This window comes from Pimephales promelas, chromosome 16, assembly GCF_988280905.1.
Source record: "Pimephales promelas chromosome 16, fPimPro1.hap1.1, whole genome shotgun sequence".
Lineage (NCBI taxonomy): Eukaryota > Metazoa > Chordata > Actinopteri > Cypriniformes > Leuciscidae > Pimephales > Pimephales promelas.
Genome location: NC_142784.1, coordinates 30150268 through 30166633, shown reverse-complemented (window position 1 = coordinate 30166633; position 16366 = coordinate 30150268). Strand labels below are relative to the sequence as shown.

General features: G+C 38.1%; 1 protein-coding gene across 1 annotated transcript in view; it reads left to right on the top strand.

The window, feature by feature from the left end:
- gab2 (GRB2 associated binding protein 2) overlaps window positions 1-15590 on the top strand; it is a 77014-nt gene extending 61424 nt beyond the window's left edge. Inside the window, exons 4-10 of the mRNA XM_039678834.2 lie at window positions 2655-3214; window positions 4858-4955; window positions 5323-5608; window positions 5755-5845; window positions 8042-8141; window positions 8238-8360; window positions 10217-15590. Of these exons, the coding sequence (XP_039534768.2) occupies window positions 2655-3214; window positions 4858-4955; window positions 5323-5608; window positions 5755-5845; window positions 8042-8141; window positions 8238-8360; window positions 10217-10360 (1402 nt within the window). The 3' untranslated portion in view covers window positions 10361-15590. The remainder of the gene's footprint in view (window positions 1-2654; window positions 3215-4857; window positions 4956-5322; window positions 5609-5754; window positions 5846-8041; window positions 8142-8237; window positions 8361-10216) is intronic.
- The last annotated feature ends 776 nt before the right edge of the window (window positions 15591-16366 follow it).

Here is a 16366-nt window from a genome sequence, read left to right as displayed (position 1 = left end):
TCAACGACGTTTTTAAGACAGGTAAGGTTTGTTCAGATTGTAAAATGTCATGTGGTTGGACTTTGTTAAAAACAAATAAAAAGAAAATATATTTAAAATTCAAATAATAATAATAATGATTCAGAGATGCTCCTCAGGTTCACTCAAGCATCTCAGCAGATAGATCTGACTCTTCCACTCACACCAGCATCCCGAGACAAATCATCCTTCATATAAAGAGCTGTCATGTACTGATGTATGATCTCTGGAGAACCCTGCATTCATCAAAAATGTCATGAAAATTATGCAGGATATTGATAAACCATTATGACAGAAAATAGTTGCTGAGGACACTGGATTGGAATGCTCCGGCGGTGGGCATATAACAGAAATAATACAGTGTTTGTTGAATGCCTATATCTCACAAACACTGTCAGTAAATGACTTGGCCATAAAATGTAAAAAATTCGCAATATCGCAATGTTAATGTAATTGGTCTTGGTGGACTAGAGCTGTAGAGCAAGTATGGACTAGCTAATGCTAATACACATACATGAACCCCATAGTAAATCTAGGCAGGTGGAGCTGGGGAGGTGGAGGGTTTCAGAGAAACTATTCAGAGACTATTTAAATGTTGAGCAAGCAATCTCATTGGCTGCCGGATTTTCAGAGTCCAATCGGCTTGTGCCATGCAGTAATTATGAGATTGCTCCCTCAAAAATGATGAGTCATCGCCCTCAAGAGTTCCATGGCTAGACTATAACTATGTATATTTTTTTTCTGCATTATAGTAATTTTCCACATTATGAAATTATATAATGGTTAATTGGCATTAAAACAATATTACAAAAAATAGAAAATAAACATTTAGAATATGACCTGCATTTTAAACCAGTACAGATGCAGAATTAACTCTTCTATAACTGGGAATTAAGAAGATTTTCCAGCGATATTAATGTCATTGGGTCATAAGCAAAATCGTTTTCAACCTTAAACAAACCTATGAGACCTTACAAATACAGTGACGTATTGTAGTATTTGCAGAAGGATTCACTTACAGGATGTGCTCATCAGTCATTTCACCCTGATTATCTTCCTTTGATTGTAATTCCTGTGAAATAATGCCAAATGAAACAGTTAATGCCTCCAACTAATCAAACCATGTTCACTATACCTATTATTCACAAACTAAGCCTCTTCACACAAATATATGACCTATCCCATAAGTTCAAAACCTGCAGAAAGAAAACAAACTCTGTTTACTATTACTGGAGGAATGTGCATGATATTCATCATCATTCACTACCAGTACAGAGTCATAAACAGTCTCCATCATGACATGTACTAACAGACTGACCGTTCAATGGATTTACACTGCAGACTGTAAAAAAAAAAAGTTTGAACTAGGCAAAGTATACATCTGTAATATAAAAGACTGAGAATCACTGCCTCTAGTGGTTGAATCTTAACATTACACACATTCTCTTTTATTTTTTCTTTACTTAAATCTGTATACAGTGCTGCATGGGATACCCGTGTGCTCAATATGACCTTCCATTTGTAGTGGGATAAATAATGTGCATGTAAGTTTAGGAAATTGTAAAAAACAAAAAAACTTTTTTATATGTTTATACTTGCTTAAGCAACATAATAAGGTCATGTGACCTCAAAGCTAATAGACTTTTAAACTGATTTTTTAATTGATTTAATTAATAAGATTTTTAAACGGTATAAAAATGTGATTGATATTAAAAGATTCAACCTACACTGTAAAGTACCTACACTGTTGGTTTAACTTAAAAAATTAAGTAACCTGGTTGCCTTAATTTTAAGTTGATTTGAACTGGAAAAAGTGAGGTAATACAAAGGAGATTGATTTAATCATCAGAAACTCAAAATAATAAGTTATCTGAAGTACATAAATTATTTAAGTTGATTTGACAAGAGAAAAAATGTTGTGATAACAAATCTTGAATATATATATATATATATATATATATATATATATTTTACAGTATGATCAGTTCAATGTCAGTAGTGGCCAAAATAGATTGGGATATTTGTTTTTAATGACCCTACAAGTTTGATTAAACCATCAAATTATGAGAAAAATACCTTAAATGTGATTATTTTTTTGTGATTAGTTTATTTTAAATTCGATGAGTTAAAGCAATGTAAAAACATGTTATCATAACTTATTGATCATACCATTTTTTTTTTACAGAGTACAGGTTTTATTTTTCAATGCAAAAAATACAAAAAGTTCATGGGAAAATGCATACATTGACTACAACATAATCAGTTATTGATATTTTGTTGGTTGCCATAATGTTTTTGTATTGCAGGCTGACCATAAACTATGTCCACACAGCTTGGCATGTATCATTGCGCTATCAGTAATAAAACAATTGACTCCAACCACAATTATGCAATATGCTTATGCAATATTTTTAGATATCAAGCTTTCTATCACTATTGGTCATTACTGTAGTTTGCCTCGTCAACATTTGAATGATTAATTAGTACAGTGTTATTTATAGCAAGAGCTATTAATAGTTTGGCTATTATAGATTAGATTATTCATTTGTTTGAGCTGCGACAGAATGAGAAAATAATGCTCGACTGCATAAACATGTTCTCGTAAATAACTAACGGGTGGCGTTTTGGTCCCATAGGAGTGCGAGTTTCTCGCAGGCCTCGCGCGGCAGTCTTCTGGTGGGCAGTGACTCTGCGGTTCAGAGACTCTCTCATGGTTTCTCTCACTGTCTGAACGGGATGGGCGCCCAGCTTCACGGTTTCTACAGTTTACCCAAACCCGGCAAGCATCAGCAGGCCCCCTTGCGGACTGACTTGCGTGACGCCTGCTATGTCGTGCCCAGGGGTTACAGCTCCGAAGGGCCATCAGAGCTTGACTCTGAAGACGTCTACACTTACAAGACCCCCAATAACACTCTAGCAGCCCCTCAAACCAATGAGCAGCGGGCCCTCGACAACTATGATTCGCCCAGCAATCCTGGCTCCGTGTACCAGATCCCGCGCACGTTTGATAAGAACCACAACGCCCTGATGCCGTCCAGTGCCGACTCCACAAACGCACCTCCTCCCAGACCTCCCAAACCCAGCCAGGGTTCAGAGACACGGTGGGGCGTCCCTCAGAACGGAGAGGTCTCCGCGGTGTCCGTCATCCCGAGGAGGAACACGCTGCCGGCGGTGGAGAACATCAAGCTTCACAGGGGTACGGCACTCATAATCTGATTCAGTTTTATTAAATCTGTTGACTTTATTAGTCGTGTCTCCTCTCATCTCACCTTTCTTCTTGATTCGTCTAGTATCTCCTGTCGTTTTGTCTGTTTGTTTTAGTCTGGTATTATCTTGTCTCTTCTCCTATTGGTTTTTCTCTCATCTACTCTATTTTTGTTTTTTGTTTATTTTAGTTTTGTCTCTTTTCTCATCTCCTTTCATTTTGTCTAGTCTCGTTTTGTTTTGTCTGTTTATTTTTGTTTGTTCTCTTAATTTCTGTCTTCTCTAATTCCTGTCCTCTCGTGTCTGAGACGAGAAGATTGGTGAGACGAAACAAGAAGAGAGACGAAAAGTGACATGAAGAAAACAAAACGAGACAAACCGATTCTAGACAAAACGAGGCAAAAAGAGACAAGACTAAAAGACAAAATGAGAGGTGATGAAAGCGAGAGGAAAGGATAGACAATGGGACAACCAGAGAAGATTGGTGAGACAAAACAAGAAGAGAGACGAAAAGTGACATGAAGAGAACAAAACGATACTAGACAAAACGAGACAAGACTAAAGTAAACAAAAGACAAAATGAGAGGAGACGAAAGCGACAATGGGAGAAGAGACAAGACAAAAGGAGAAAAAGAGATGAGAGACAAAATGAAACAAGATGAGAATGAAACAATAAGAGACAAGATTAAGACAAACAAGATAAAGTGAAAACAGAAAAGGAGTGATGAGATTGAGACAAGAAGAGAAGATTAAATCTAACAATCTAGTCTTGTCTCATTTTGTCTCCTCTCATCTCTCCTTTTCTATTGTAATCTCATTTCGTCTTTCATTTCCTTGTCTCTCCTTTCCTCTCATTTGTTTTAATCTCGTTTTATTCTCATCTTAATTTTGTCCCATCTCTAATTTTCTCTTCTCATCTCGTCTTTTCTCCCTTTGTCTCTCCTTTGCTCTTGCTTTGTCCTTCCTCTCATCTTGTCTCATCGTCTCTCCTTTTCATCTAATCACATCTTTTCTCTTTCTGTAATTTCTCGTCCTCTTTTTTTTGCCCTCTCATTTTATTTTAGTCTTGTCTTTTCTCTTCTCATGTTGTCTCCTCTTGTCTTAACCTCATCTCTTGTCATCTTTTTGTCTCCTGTCCTTATTCTTGTCTTTGCTCCACACTTTTATTTTAACATCAGGTCTCCTTTCTCTCTACTTGACTTGTTCTCATTGCAAATGCTCAATCTTGACACTTTGCAGATGGCCAAGTTAATCTTTCAGTTGGATTAATGTTGTTTTTACCTCTTCTCTAACTTTCATTTTTGCTCTTTTCTGAACGTGTACGCCTGAGAGGCAATCTGGTCAAGGTTTATTCTGCTCTGCTAGGAGGCTAATGAAATTCAAGCCATGCAGGCAGCCCCAGAATGGCTTGTTCCGGCCTGATAAGCAGAGAAAAAAAAAACAGCAGACACAATTCAGTGATTTCCTAGTGGTTTGCGCTCAGCAAGGCCAGAATAGTGTGTCTGCAGGAACAGGAAGTGACCTTTTGACCATCCTCGCCTGATTCCCACACCTGTGCTTGGTAGCGCCTCCTGAACTGCTGATCACATGGCAGACTTGTTTTTACATTTTACATTACTCACTCCTGTGTTTCAGGATCTTCTTTTGAGACCAGCAGTCACCAGAGGCCAGTCTACTTCAACAACTCTGGTCAGTCGGTGGAGTCTGTAAATGATGGCTTCAGCTCTTACCTGGTAAAGCATCTTTTATAACATTACTACTTCTTAGGGTCATTATAAAGAAAATAGTGCCATTGGAAGTCAAGTCACATTATTTGAATGATCTGAAATTTCCTTCTTGTCAAAAAAATCAGGCACAATGACGAAATTTAACTTTAAATAATGCGATTAAGTTCAGTACTCTGTTAATTATATCCGTAGAAAGTCATAAAGACACAAATGGCACCATTTCCTGATAGTGACCTCATAACTCAAAGAGTCACAAACTGACAATAACAAGTCTATTCAAACTACACAAGAACAAATGGTGTGTGTCACAGTGGTTTCCACCACTGATCTGGAAACTGTGTAAGCTGGATTGTCCTTCTTTCTTTTTTTTCAGAGAACTAAAGCCCCATTGACCCGCTCCGATAGTGCCGGCTCTGAGGATAACTATGTACCCATGAATCCCGGCTCGTCCTCCTCCCCTCTCAGTGCCGCCCTGGCTGACAGTCCTAAAAATAATTACATTCCCATGAGCCCAGGTCCTCACCATTTTGACTTCCCAGGATTCTCAGCGACGTTGCCGGCCAGGAAAGGCAGCACAGCGTCACTATGTCTCCGACCCGGCCGACTCAGTGACGTCACGCCGCCACCAATCAACCGCAACCTTAAACCGAACCGGACAGGTGGGCGGCACAAGCACAACTTACAATGTTTATTTACAGTGTTCAGTTAAAACCTGTAAATCTAGATTACATGAATAGACTCATTAATTGTTATGCACAAATAGTTTCTACATAAAACAAAGGTGATTGTTTGTCTTGGTTTGCAGCAAAACCAACACCTCTTGACTTAAGGAACAATGGCATCATTGATGAACTTCCCTTCAAGAGCCCCATCACCATGTCTTGGACAAGACCAATGTAAGTGTGTCTCCCTGTTTAGGACAACATTGCAGGACTATTATTAAGATTTGCAAGGTTACACTTTATTTCGACACGTAACTTTTCAACTATTAAACTAACTACATTATAGTAAACTGTCAGTAGACTGTTAGGTTATGGTTAGGTGTTAGGAGAATAAGTTTACTTGTAGTCTACAAGTTACTTATAGTCAGTTGAATGTCTGTTGGGGGAACAACAAAATAAAGTGTTAGCAGATATTAAGCTGACAGTCTTCTATTACTCTAATGAGAGTTAGTTGACAATGTAGTTGAAAAGTTACTTATAGTTAGTATTGTCTAAAGTGGACTATCGAAATAATAAATACATAGCCTGGTTAAAACCAGACCATTCTGAGTTATGGCCAGGCAAAGCGTCATAGAGAAATCATTTCCAGAGGGGCGTCACCAACGGACAGCACGGATAGACCTAAAACCAATCAGAGCGATGAAGGAGATGACGTATGTGAACTCGGTTTTTAACAAAAAGGAAACGTTCAAATCGTTTAAAACAGACGCGATAGCTGATTCGAGCGAGTGATGTTCGACGGCGGCATCCATCTTTGTAATGTAGGCTACAAAATCTGCTTCAAAATCCCAGCGCTGTCGTCATCGTGTAAAGCCCGCCCCAACGTTTCTGATTGGTGCCTCGATTTCGACGGATTGGAAATGGGCTTGAATGAGCTCTTTGCCAGACTAACTTTCAGAGCAAATCTAACCTGGGGTTTTCCCACGCTAAAATTTACATGAAAACTTCGTTGTTACACTACGGGCCTGTTGAATGCTTCAATCTGGTGGGTTGATAAACGTTCTAAGGTCTGCAATTATTTTCAGGGAAATCTATGGAAAAAGTAGTTCCAGGCTGGTTTTTTTACCGCATTACAGTTCCATATCAATTCACCAAATGATTTCAAAGGTCTTTACAGCCCACAACAGCAAAAGAAGCAAAACCCAAAAAGCAAAAAGGAAAAAATGACAAATTATTTCCATATTTTTTGTGTGACAAAATTACGTTTTATTACGTACTTCCTCCCCCTCTCTTTCCTACTCAAACGCACACACAAAACGTGTCGTCAGCGCTGCTCTGATGATTTTATCAGTAAAATAGTTTAAAAACTTTGAATTTAATGACGTTTCTCTCTAGCGAGGTAATAACTGCGCTTTTCTTGAAACAGATACGTTTACAGTTTCACTATTACTCAGATAATAACTGCATTAGTCTGCTATCAGTGGTTCAAGCTCTAAAATGATGTTTTGGAATTAATTAGCAACGGAGTCTTGGGATGAAATGCGTCAGTTTTAAAGACAAAAACCTGACAAATGTCTTGAAATAAATCATCTGAACAATGTCTTGAGGTGTGGTAACTGTAGTATAAGCGGAATAATTGACTCCGGCCATTGAATTACTATAAAAATAATACACACCTGAGGTGTAACGTGTTGCACTCGTATTACCACCTCGGGTGTGCATTATTTTTCTAATAACTCAATTATTCCTTACATACCTCAGTTATATTGTAGTCTCGCATAGCTTTTACCTGATGACATTTGGTCTGGGCTCTATACGCCTTATTCACGGCAGCGCCATCTTTGATTTTTAATGAGAATGAAAGCGAGGCTGTGAGGGATAGACGTGCATCTCTTCAATGGGCTGTATTGTTATTTAATGTGTTTTAGTTTTTTTTCTGCTCATGAAACACTGGAAAAATATCTTTCCAAGAAATTTTAGTTGACAAAAAACTTCCGACAATGTAAGCTGTGGAAAATTGTAAGTAATCTAGCCGCTTTATTCAGCTTTTTACAGCGGATGCCATTGGAAAACGGTAAGTCTATCCCTCACAGCCTCACTTTCATACCTGTCATGGCGCTGCTCTGAATAAGGTCACTTTATACGGCCAAAGACAAGGAAGAGGTCGTCTGACTGACATGTAACCACAGTTTGTTTTTGTTCAACAGCATGGGAATGCACACCATGCAACCAAATACAGCATTAAAGTTAAGGCAAATAGTGGCGCAACAGTCTGCATTAAAACACCTCAAAATTAGTTAGAGATGTCTATAAAGTTTGTTTTCAGAATTTAAACCCATCTCAAATGAAAAAGCGAATTATGCGTTCAGACAATCGATCTTTTAACGATTAATCGTGCTGCTGAGTGATTCAGTTTTGCTTTCTTTACAGGCCTTTGAACTCCATCTCGTCACAGCACTGTCGGCCCATCTCAACCCAGAGCATCACCAGCACTGATTCTGCGGACAGTGAGGAGAACTATGTGGCAATGGTGAGTAATTGGTGCCTTGTAGTTACAGTAGTACCAAGTTCTTTTTCAGTTTCAAGTCAAGCTATTTCTCAAATAACTTCTTTTTTTTTTCGGCAGCAAAACCCAGTGTCTACCTCCCCAGCGATGAGTGGTACCAGCAGTCCTGCACCCAGGAATTGTGGTAATGTGGACTATTTGGCCCTGGACTTTCAGCCTGGTTCCCCTAGCCCACACAGAAAGGTATGTCTAACACACTGAGTTAATATCAACTAAAAAAGGTCATCACAGGTCCCCTGTGGACAGTATGCTATGCCAAAAGCAGAAGATAACATGCTAAAACTGTTCCTGTGCACTTACGAATCTTTTACTTTAGAATTTAATTCTCTTTGCCACATTGTCAGAAGTTATCGACTAATCAGAATAGACTCCCACGATTGATAGATGTTACCTCTCGAAATTTTATTGGTTGAGATTGTAACCGAATGGGTTTTTAATTTCTTTACAATGCAATACTATTTAATAATATTAAAGGGTTAGTTCACCCAATAATGAAAATTCTGTCAGTTTTTACTCACCCTCATGTTGTTACAAACCTCTATGTGTTTATTTGTTCTGCTGAACACAAAGGAAGTTATTTGGAAGAATGTTTTGATCAAACAGATCTCAGTCCCCATTGACTACCATAGTCAATGGGGACTGAGATCTGTTTGATTAAAACATTCTTCCAAATATCTTCCTTTAAGTATAGCAGAACAAATAAACACATAGAGGTTTGGAACAACATGAGGGTGAGTAAAAACTGACAGAATTTTCATTTTTGGATGAACTAACCCTTTAACTCTTTCCCCACCAGTGTTTTTTAAGGTGGCCCTCAGAATATTTTGTTGTATGAATATCTAAACATGCAATATATCAATAGAAATAACAGACCTTGTTATAATAGCCTAATGCATTCTATTTTTATCAACACTTGAATGTGGGTAAGATTCATAAAAAAGCAACATTTTGAGGAAAAAAGCAGAGAAAATCAAGTTTTTATCTAAGGGATCAGATTCAGAGCGATGATCAAAACATAGACGGAGTAAATCGAGACGGGTCCCTCAAAGCTCCACAGTCCTATATCTCGTCCTGGGTCGACATTTCAACAGCACTTTTTATTTATATGCTGTTTAATGTTGGTGATCGCGTTATTTTACATGTCCATCTGCTTACATATTAAATGGCTTGTTTCTGCTTCTTCTTCACATGTGTTTTGATCCACAGATTCTGTACTCTTTCAAAAGATGCGTAATAGCGCCCCCCTACTGTATAACATTGAAAACACGAAAAGCCGGATAATTGCATATATGGCGGGTGTTGGAGCTATATTTCTATTTTTGTTTATTTTGGGCTTAAGTTAATTTATAGTCTAATTTATTTATTTTCTTTTCTTGTTAAAGTTAATTTGGTTTATTTTGTCTTAATGCTTTACTTGTATTTTCGTTTATTGGTCACATGGTGTTACGTTCATTTGCATAAGTAGGTCAAGGTGGGAAGTACGTCAGGCACGAGGGCATATGGTTTTTTACCAGCGTGAGAGAGGCAGCAGAAATGTCTGTGAGCTTGCTTAACTGTGTGAATAAACCTCCTCAAACTCAATCTTGGTATGGACATCACTTTGCTTTGGTACCTCTGAACCTGCGTAAAGCCTAACCATGACGTAGCCTCAAGTGGCCATTTGAGAAGCTTGTTATTATTTGTCTTTGTTTAAGTTTATGGACAAATAGCCACTACAGCGGAAATAGCATCGCTTTACATCCTTTCACAATCTATAACTAGGGCTGTCAAACGATTAATCGCGATTAATCGCATCCAAAATAAAAGTTTGTGTTTACATAATATATGTGGGTGCACTCTGTATAATTATTTTGTACAGATATAAATACACACACATGCATGTAAATTTAAGAAAAAAAATATTATTTATAAATAAAATATTTATATTTATATATAATATAAATTATATACACATTATTTATGTAAACACAAACTTTTATTTTGGATGCGATTAATCGTTTGACAGCCCTATCTATAACATATGTTTATCTTTCTTATAGCCGTCCACCTCTTCAGTGACCTCAGATGAAAAAGTGGACTACGTCCAAGTGGACAAAGAGAAGACACAGGCCCTTCAGAACACCATGCAAGAGTGGACAGATGTGCGACAGTCAACCGAGCCGGCTAAAGGCATCAAGTCCTGATGATGTCACTCGATGATGTTCCTCCCTGTCACTCGAAATGTTGTTACACCGTGATCCAAGGTGGTTTGCCTGGGACAAAATAGCGAATGATGCACCAACTAAAGCCATAGATCCTTTCGAAGACAAAACCCCCACTGAACCCCCTGGACCGCCATGCCATGCATGTTAGACTTTTCAAAGTTCAGTGCAACGAAACTTTAGCTACTTGCTCTCTGTGAGTGTAAGCGAAGAACTATAAGTAGTGAATCTTCTGTGGTATTTGACATGTGGGAAATCATATTTAAAACTAGTTAATGGTAACGTGTGCAAAACATTCAATGTTGAAATACTTTCATTACTGCTTAAAAGTCTGAGACACTTAAAGTTGCTTTTCCACCGGTTGGGCCGAATGGTTCTAAGAATGGTAAGCAACGGTTATAATTTCACTTCTGCTTGGTTTGGTACGGAACGATTACGAACCATTCTCGGCGAACAAGTTTAAAACACAAATATCTGATCATCCTCCATGTGGTCGCTATTTACATCTCATATCGTCGGTAAACTCAAGGCAACGACTGACGCGTTTGTATTACATTCCAAAGAGCTCTGTTATCAGCCCCACAGTGGAAAATGAAACCATATCTGTACCGGCGGGCCGGATCGGCATGGAATGGAACGCTTAAGCAACGAGAACTGTTTTGACCGATGATGGAAAAGCGGTTTAAGTCAGCCATTTGTAGTTTGATCCCCTGTGAAAAATGTATACTCTGTGACTCTATCATTGCTCTGTTTGTTTGAGTATCCCAACCCAGCCTGACATTGCTACATTGGCTCAACCAATGCCGTTAGTTTGGCCAATAGCATACAGGTCGAGTGTTCAGAGAACCTCAAATCTGTTTGGTGGCACTAGTTGTGCAGAAATTACACACTTTCAACTTTGACAGTGTTACAAAAGCAGAATAGCGCTTCAAACAAAGGATTTTCTGAAATCATGGAGGTCTGCCTTGCCATTGCAGTTTTTTATAGATTCATCAAAGAGAACTTTCCTTGTTTTCCAATTTTTAGTCAACCAATGTAGGAAAAGTTAGAAAAAGACTCTTGTAGTTTTTGCATTAAGAGATTTAGGTGTTTTCACACTTGGTCTGACAATGAGTATTGGCTTATATGTGATTGCACTCTTAAAACTGCTGGGTTATTTCAACCCAAATTTGGGTCAAATATGGACAAACCCAAAGCTTGGTCACATGAGTATTGGGTTATATGTGAATGCACTCTTAAAAATGCTGGGTTATTTCAACCCAAATTTGGGTCAAATATGGACAAACCCAAATGTTGGGTTAAAAATGAAATTAAAAAATGTACAGTTGAAAGTGCAAGTTGAAGTTGGGTTAAAATTAAATAAATATATGAAAATAAATGACATTTTTAACACAACATTTGGGTTTGCCCATATTTTACCCAATTGTGGGTTAAAACAACCCAGCATTGTTTAGAGTGCATAGCTAGACCCCTTTAAATCAAATCAAAATCATTTTAGGAGGTGGTCTGAACGTGTAGAGTTTGCTTCTATTACGCATTGTCAATTCAAAGGTAGCATGCAACAACAAAAGATGCGTTTATTTTTTATTAATGGGGTCTTTAAAAAGATGGTTCACTCAAAAAAGGAAAATTCTGTCATTCAAAATTCTTAGCCTTCTTTTTTTTCCTTGCGTGTAATGTACTAGTGTGGATAAAAAAAGAGAAATATTCATGTTAATACTGCACATATGGCAATATCGTAAATAATCCAGTGTCAGTAACTGAGGTTGACACTCCAACACAGTAGGTGGCAGTATTTCACATTAATGCTGGTTGCCACCCATCACCAAAAATAACAAGACGACAAACACACCTAAAAAAGGTTGCTCTCCAGTGTGGGAGTTTTTGGGATTGCGGAAAACATAAAGTGCAGATTAACAGAAGTTCTTCCAGATCATTTTCAGATCTTTGTTCGCATTTGTATAGTTATCGTTACAAACTCTCTCTGCTTCCCTACACTCATATTTTGAGTATGATTCATTTACCAAAAAAGAGAGAACAAATTCTTACTGTAGATATTGTGAAAATATTGTGATTTCTCGTGGCCACGATAATCTCCCCCCAAAAAACCTAAAGGCTCGTTCACAGCAAGGATGATAACAAGAACTATAACTATAGTTTTAATAATCGTCTTAATTCAGTGAGAAGGAAAGTCTCCACCACCAATGGCATTGTTGGAATCACTTTCACCCGATGAATGAAAGAAACAATGACAGCCAATCAAAATCAAGAGCTTAAGCATTTAAAGTGGCAGAACGCCAATACAGTTATCATTATACTTACCTTTATAGTTATTGTTCTTGGTGCGATGAGACTGAATCAGTGATGTCAAAAATTTTGGGGGGGTTGAACTATTCCTTTAGGCTTCCAGCAATATGTCAGAATGGTTACAGATCCTCCCTAAAGACTTTTTCTCGGCAACTGGGCACATAAGGGCACATTTACACAATAATGATACTTTTTTCGTGTGTCGATGACAACATTGTCAAAACGATCCGCGAAAACGCTGTATTCTGCTGCCAAGCCCGTAGTTGGCGATGTCACTTTGTAAAGAAACACTACTCGCCTATAAACTGAACATGTAATACGCACGTGCATGATGTCACCGTTTGCACAAATTCACGTTTTAGCATTTTACACAGAGACGATAATGGTATTTATAATGACCCCCAAAGCGCTGTTGTCATGTAAAGGGCCACAACACAAAAAGTTTCACGAATTTAGTTGAAAGTGTTGAGTAAACGGCTCCTAACAGACTTCAAAGTATTTAGTGAACAGTGTTTTACTTGGCTTGCTATCTGATAAGGGATTATGTGTCCATCTTTCCCTATAATACATCTCTTCCTTGGCTGTCATTATGGAATAGGTTAGAGCAAACTTACATAAAAATATGTATAATAATACATGTAAATCTGTTAATCTCCTTCACATGTTTTCGTCAGAGGGGATGTATGTAGGCCTACCCAGATAGCAGACTGACATTGAATCAACGTGGAAATATGACATCGAAACAACGTTGATCTGACATTGTTTTGCTCATCGAATTAACGTTGAACCAACGTCAGATGCGTCATTCTTTCAAAACTAACGGAAAATCAACTTGAAATCAACGCGTTGTTTCAACGTTATGAAAGCAAACCAATTTTCGATTTCATTTAGCTTTGAAGAATGCCGCGTCTGACGTTGGTTCAACCCCAGACAGCAAACTGACATTGAATCAACGTGGAAACGACGTCTCTCATGACATTGAAACAACGTTGATTTTGCTCAACGTTGAACCAACGTCAGACGCGGCATTCTTCAAAGCTAAATGAAAATCGAAAATTGGTTTGCTTTCATAACGTTGAAACAACGCGTTGATTTCAAGTTGATTTTCCGTTAGTTTTGAAAGAATGACGCGTCTGACGTTGGTTCAACGTTAATTCGATGAGCAAAACAATGTCAGATCAACGTTGTTTCGATGTCATATTTCCACGTTGATTCAATGTCAGTTTGCTATCTGGGACGTTAATTCGATGAGCAAATCAACGTTGTTTCAATGTCATGAGAGACGTCGTTTCCACGTTGATTCAATGTCAGTTTGCTATCTGGGTATGGACAGGTAAAAACACTCTTGCCTGTTCACACCGGGACGAATTTCGCGCGCGTTATTCGCCGGCGTTTAACGCCTCGACTAAACAAAGGGCGCCAATGTGACTGTGCAGTGTGCACACCGGCGCGTAAAAGCGTCATTTAAAAAAAAAAAAACGCCTCGGGTTCGTTTTTTTTAGTTTGACGCGCAGCGTCAAAAACTATCCGACCAATGAGATTAGCGCTTTTGCTCACGTGTTTGGAGCTTCTTAAACAGTAAAACACAACTTGGGCGCGCTCAAACACAAAACGGTCTTGACGAGCACACATATGCAACGGCGAAGAAGATATACGCCAAGTCGCCGTCTACACAGCCAGGAAGAAATAAAACGAGGAAGATGCAAGGCAAGATGAATTCGTCCCGGTGTGTACGGGCCTTTATCTGCAAACGCTCAGTTATTACAGCAAAAAGGCTTCCAAATATAAACTTTTCCTGGTTTCAGCAAACTGGACACTCCTGCTTTATGCCTGTTGAGATTAGTGGAAGGACTCTTGCAGGGAGCATGTTGTGTTAAGCAATTTCGGATAAGGGAGCATAAAGGAAGGGGCACAGAAATGAGACGCTGTTAAACTGTGATAATTTATTTCATTGTAGACATTGGTTTAGCTGTGGAGTTAGAACACTGTTTTGTTGGACAGCATTGCTAATTATTTATAAACGAGGAGGAAGGCATTTCTTTCAGCTGCCTAAATGCGTGATAATATAACAATATTAGCATCATTTAAGGTTAAGGGAGATATTCTAGAAATGCAATTATATTTAAATGTGCTTGCTGAAGCATAGGGGTAAGGAAAAAAGCGCCATATTCATTCTTAGTCAAGAAGAATTTGTCATTTCATTCAGTATTTTATGGTGGGCTGGGACCTCCGATTAATAATACTACAGTTCTAGCAGTTTAGGAGGGTTTTTTTGCCTTTGAACTCGACATCATTTCATATTCCAAAACCATTTTGTATTAAGTTAGTTTAAACTTTGCATATGAGGTTGTAAGTGGTCTGGACTTGTTAAATAAACCTTGCGTAGATTGTCTGTTAGATCCAAATCCTTTCATCGGTTTAAAAATGTGCTTTACGAGACTGACCTTATTTTATGATGTTAAACTTTGTGGGACATTTAGTGGCACTGGCATTGGCCTTAACAGTTCATTAACGTTTAAGTGAACTTACAGGCTGGAATTGGTTTCTTAATGTCTTTTTCTATTCTGAAAATAAAATGTAATGTACTGTTCTGGGAGAGTACTAGTAAATGAATATAATACTTTGTGTGTGTGAGCTGTAGTAAAACCTATGCTGTAGTTTAAGGGGCCAAAGCAGGGCAGACGAGAGAAAACTACTAATGTCTTTCATGGAGTGGATTTTTCTGTATTGCATTTCTGTTGTCGCTTGTGAATTAATTTATTAATTTATTATGTGTTTTTTGCAGGTGGATGAAAGATGTACAAAGAATGAACTTGTGGCTCTACTAACATTAATTTATGCTATGTGTGCTGATTTTGTGAAGCAATATGCCAAGCAAAGCCAGTAAAAAAATGGTCAAATGTGGTACATGTCTGTCCTTTGTGGTGTTGTTCTATGATATTATACTTCATACTTCAAAATGAATATCAACTGCAAAACATTAAAACACATTGTATCAAGTGGAAACACTTAGACCATTAATTATATCAATTAAACATAAGATTTAGCTTTTGTTTCTTAGGACTTAGCATTTTTTGGCAAACCTTATTAGCAGTGCACAAACTTAAACCATACAAACTATTACAACTTATTGTAAACAATATCCGTTTGCTTGCAAAGTTAAAAATCCAGAATTTCTTCAATAAGATCCTCGTTATGGCTTGGAGACTGATGACATTACTATGGCAACTGATGTAGATAATGGAAACTGACTACACTCTCTGAACAAAAAAAGATCCAATTTAATCACTTGACTGATAACAGCATGAACAGTCAGTCCTAAAGATCAGATCTAAAAAAACATGCAGTCTGCTGTGTAAACCGAGTCACTGACTGAGATCTACCATCATTCAAAGCTTTCCCATGCTCCTATACTTCCAAAGTGATACAAATGCTTTCAGTTATGTCTGTAAACTGTCCTGTTCCCATTCCTCCTCGATTCCTTCACATTCTCCTCCAATACAGACACTAGTATGGAGTTCTCAATTGGTGTGAAGGCCTGCTCTGCTAATAAGCTCTGGATCCTACTATGCCAATCATAGACATATACACTAGACGTCACCTTGGGGTTCTAAGGCGTCTGCGTCAAAACCGCCGCCATCTTGGAACAGGGGTCTTGTCATAGGAAGTAGCTAGGTAACT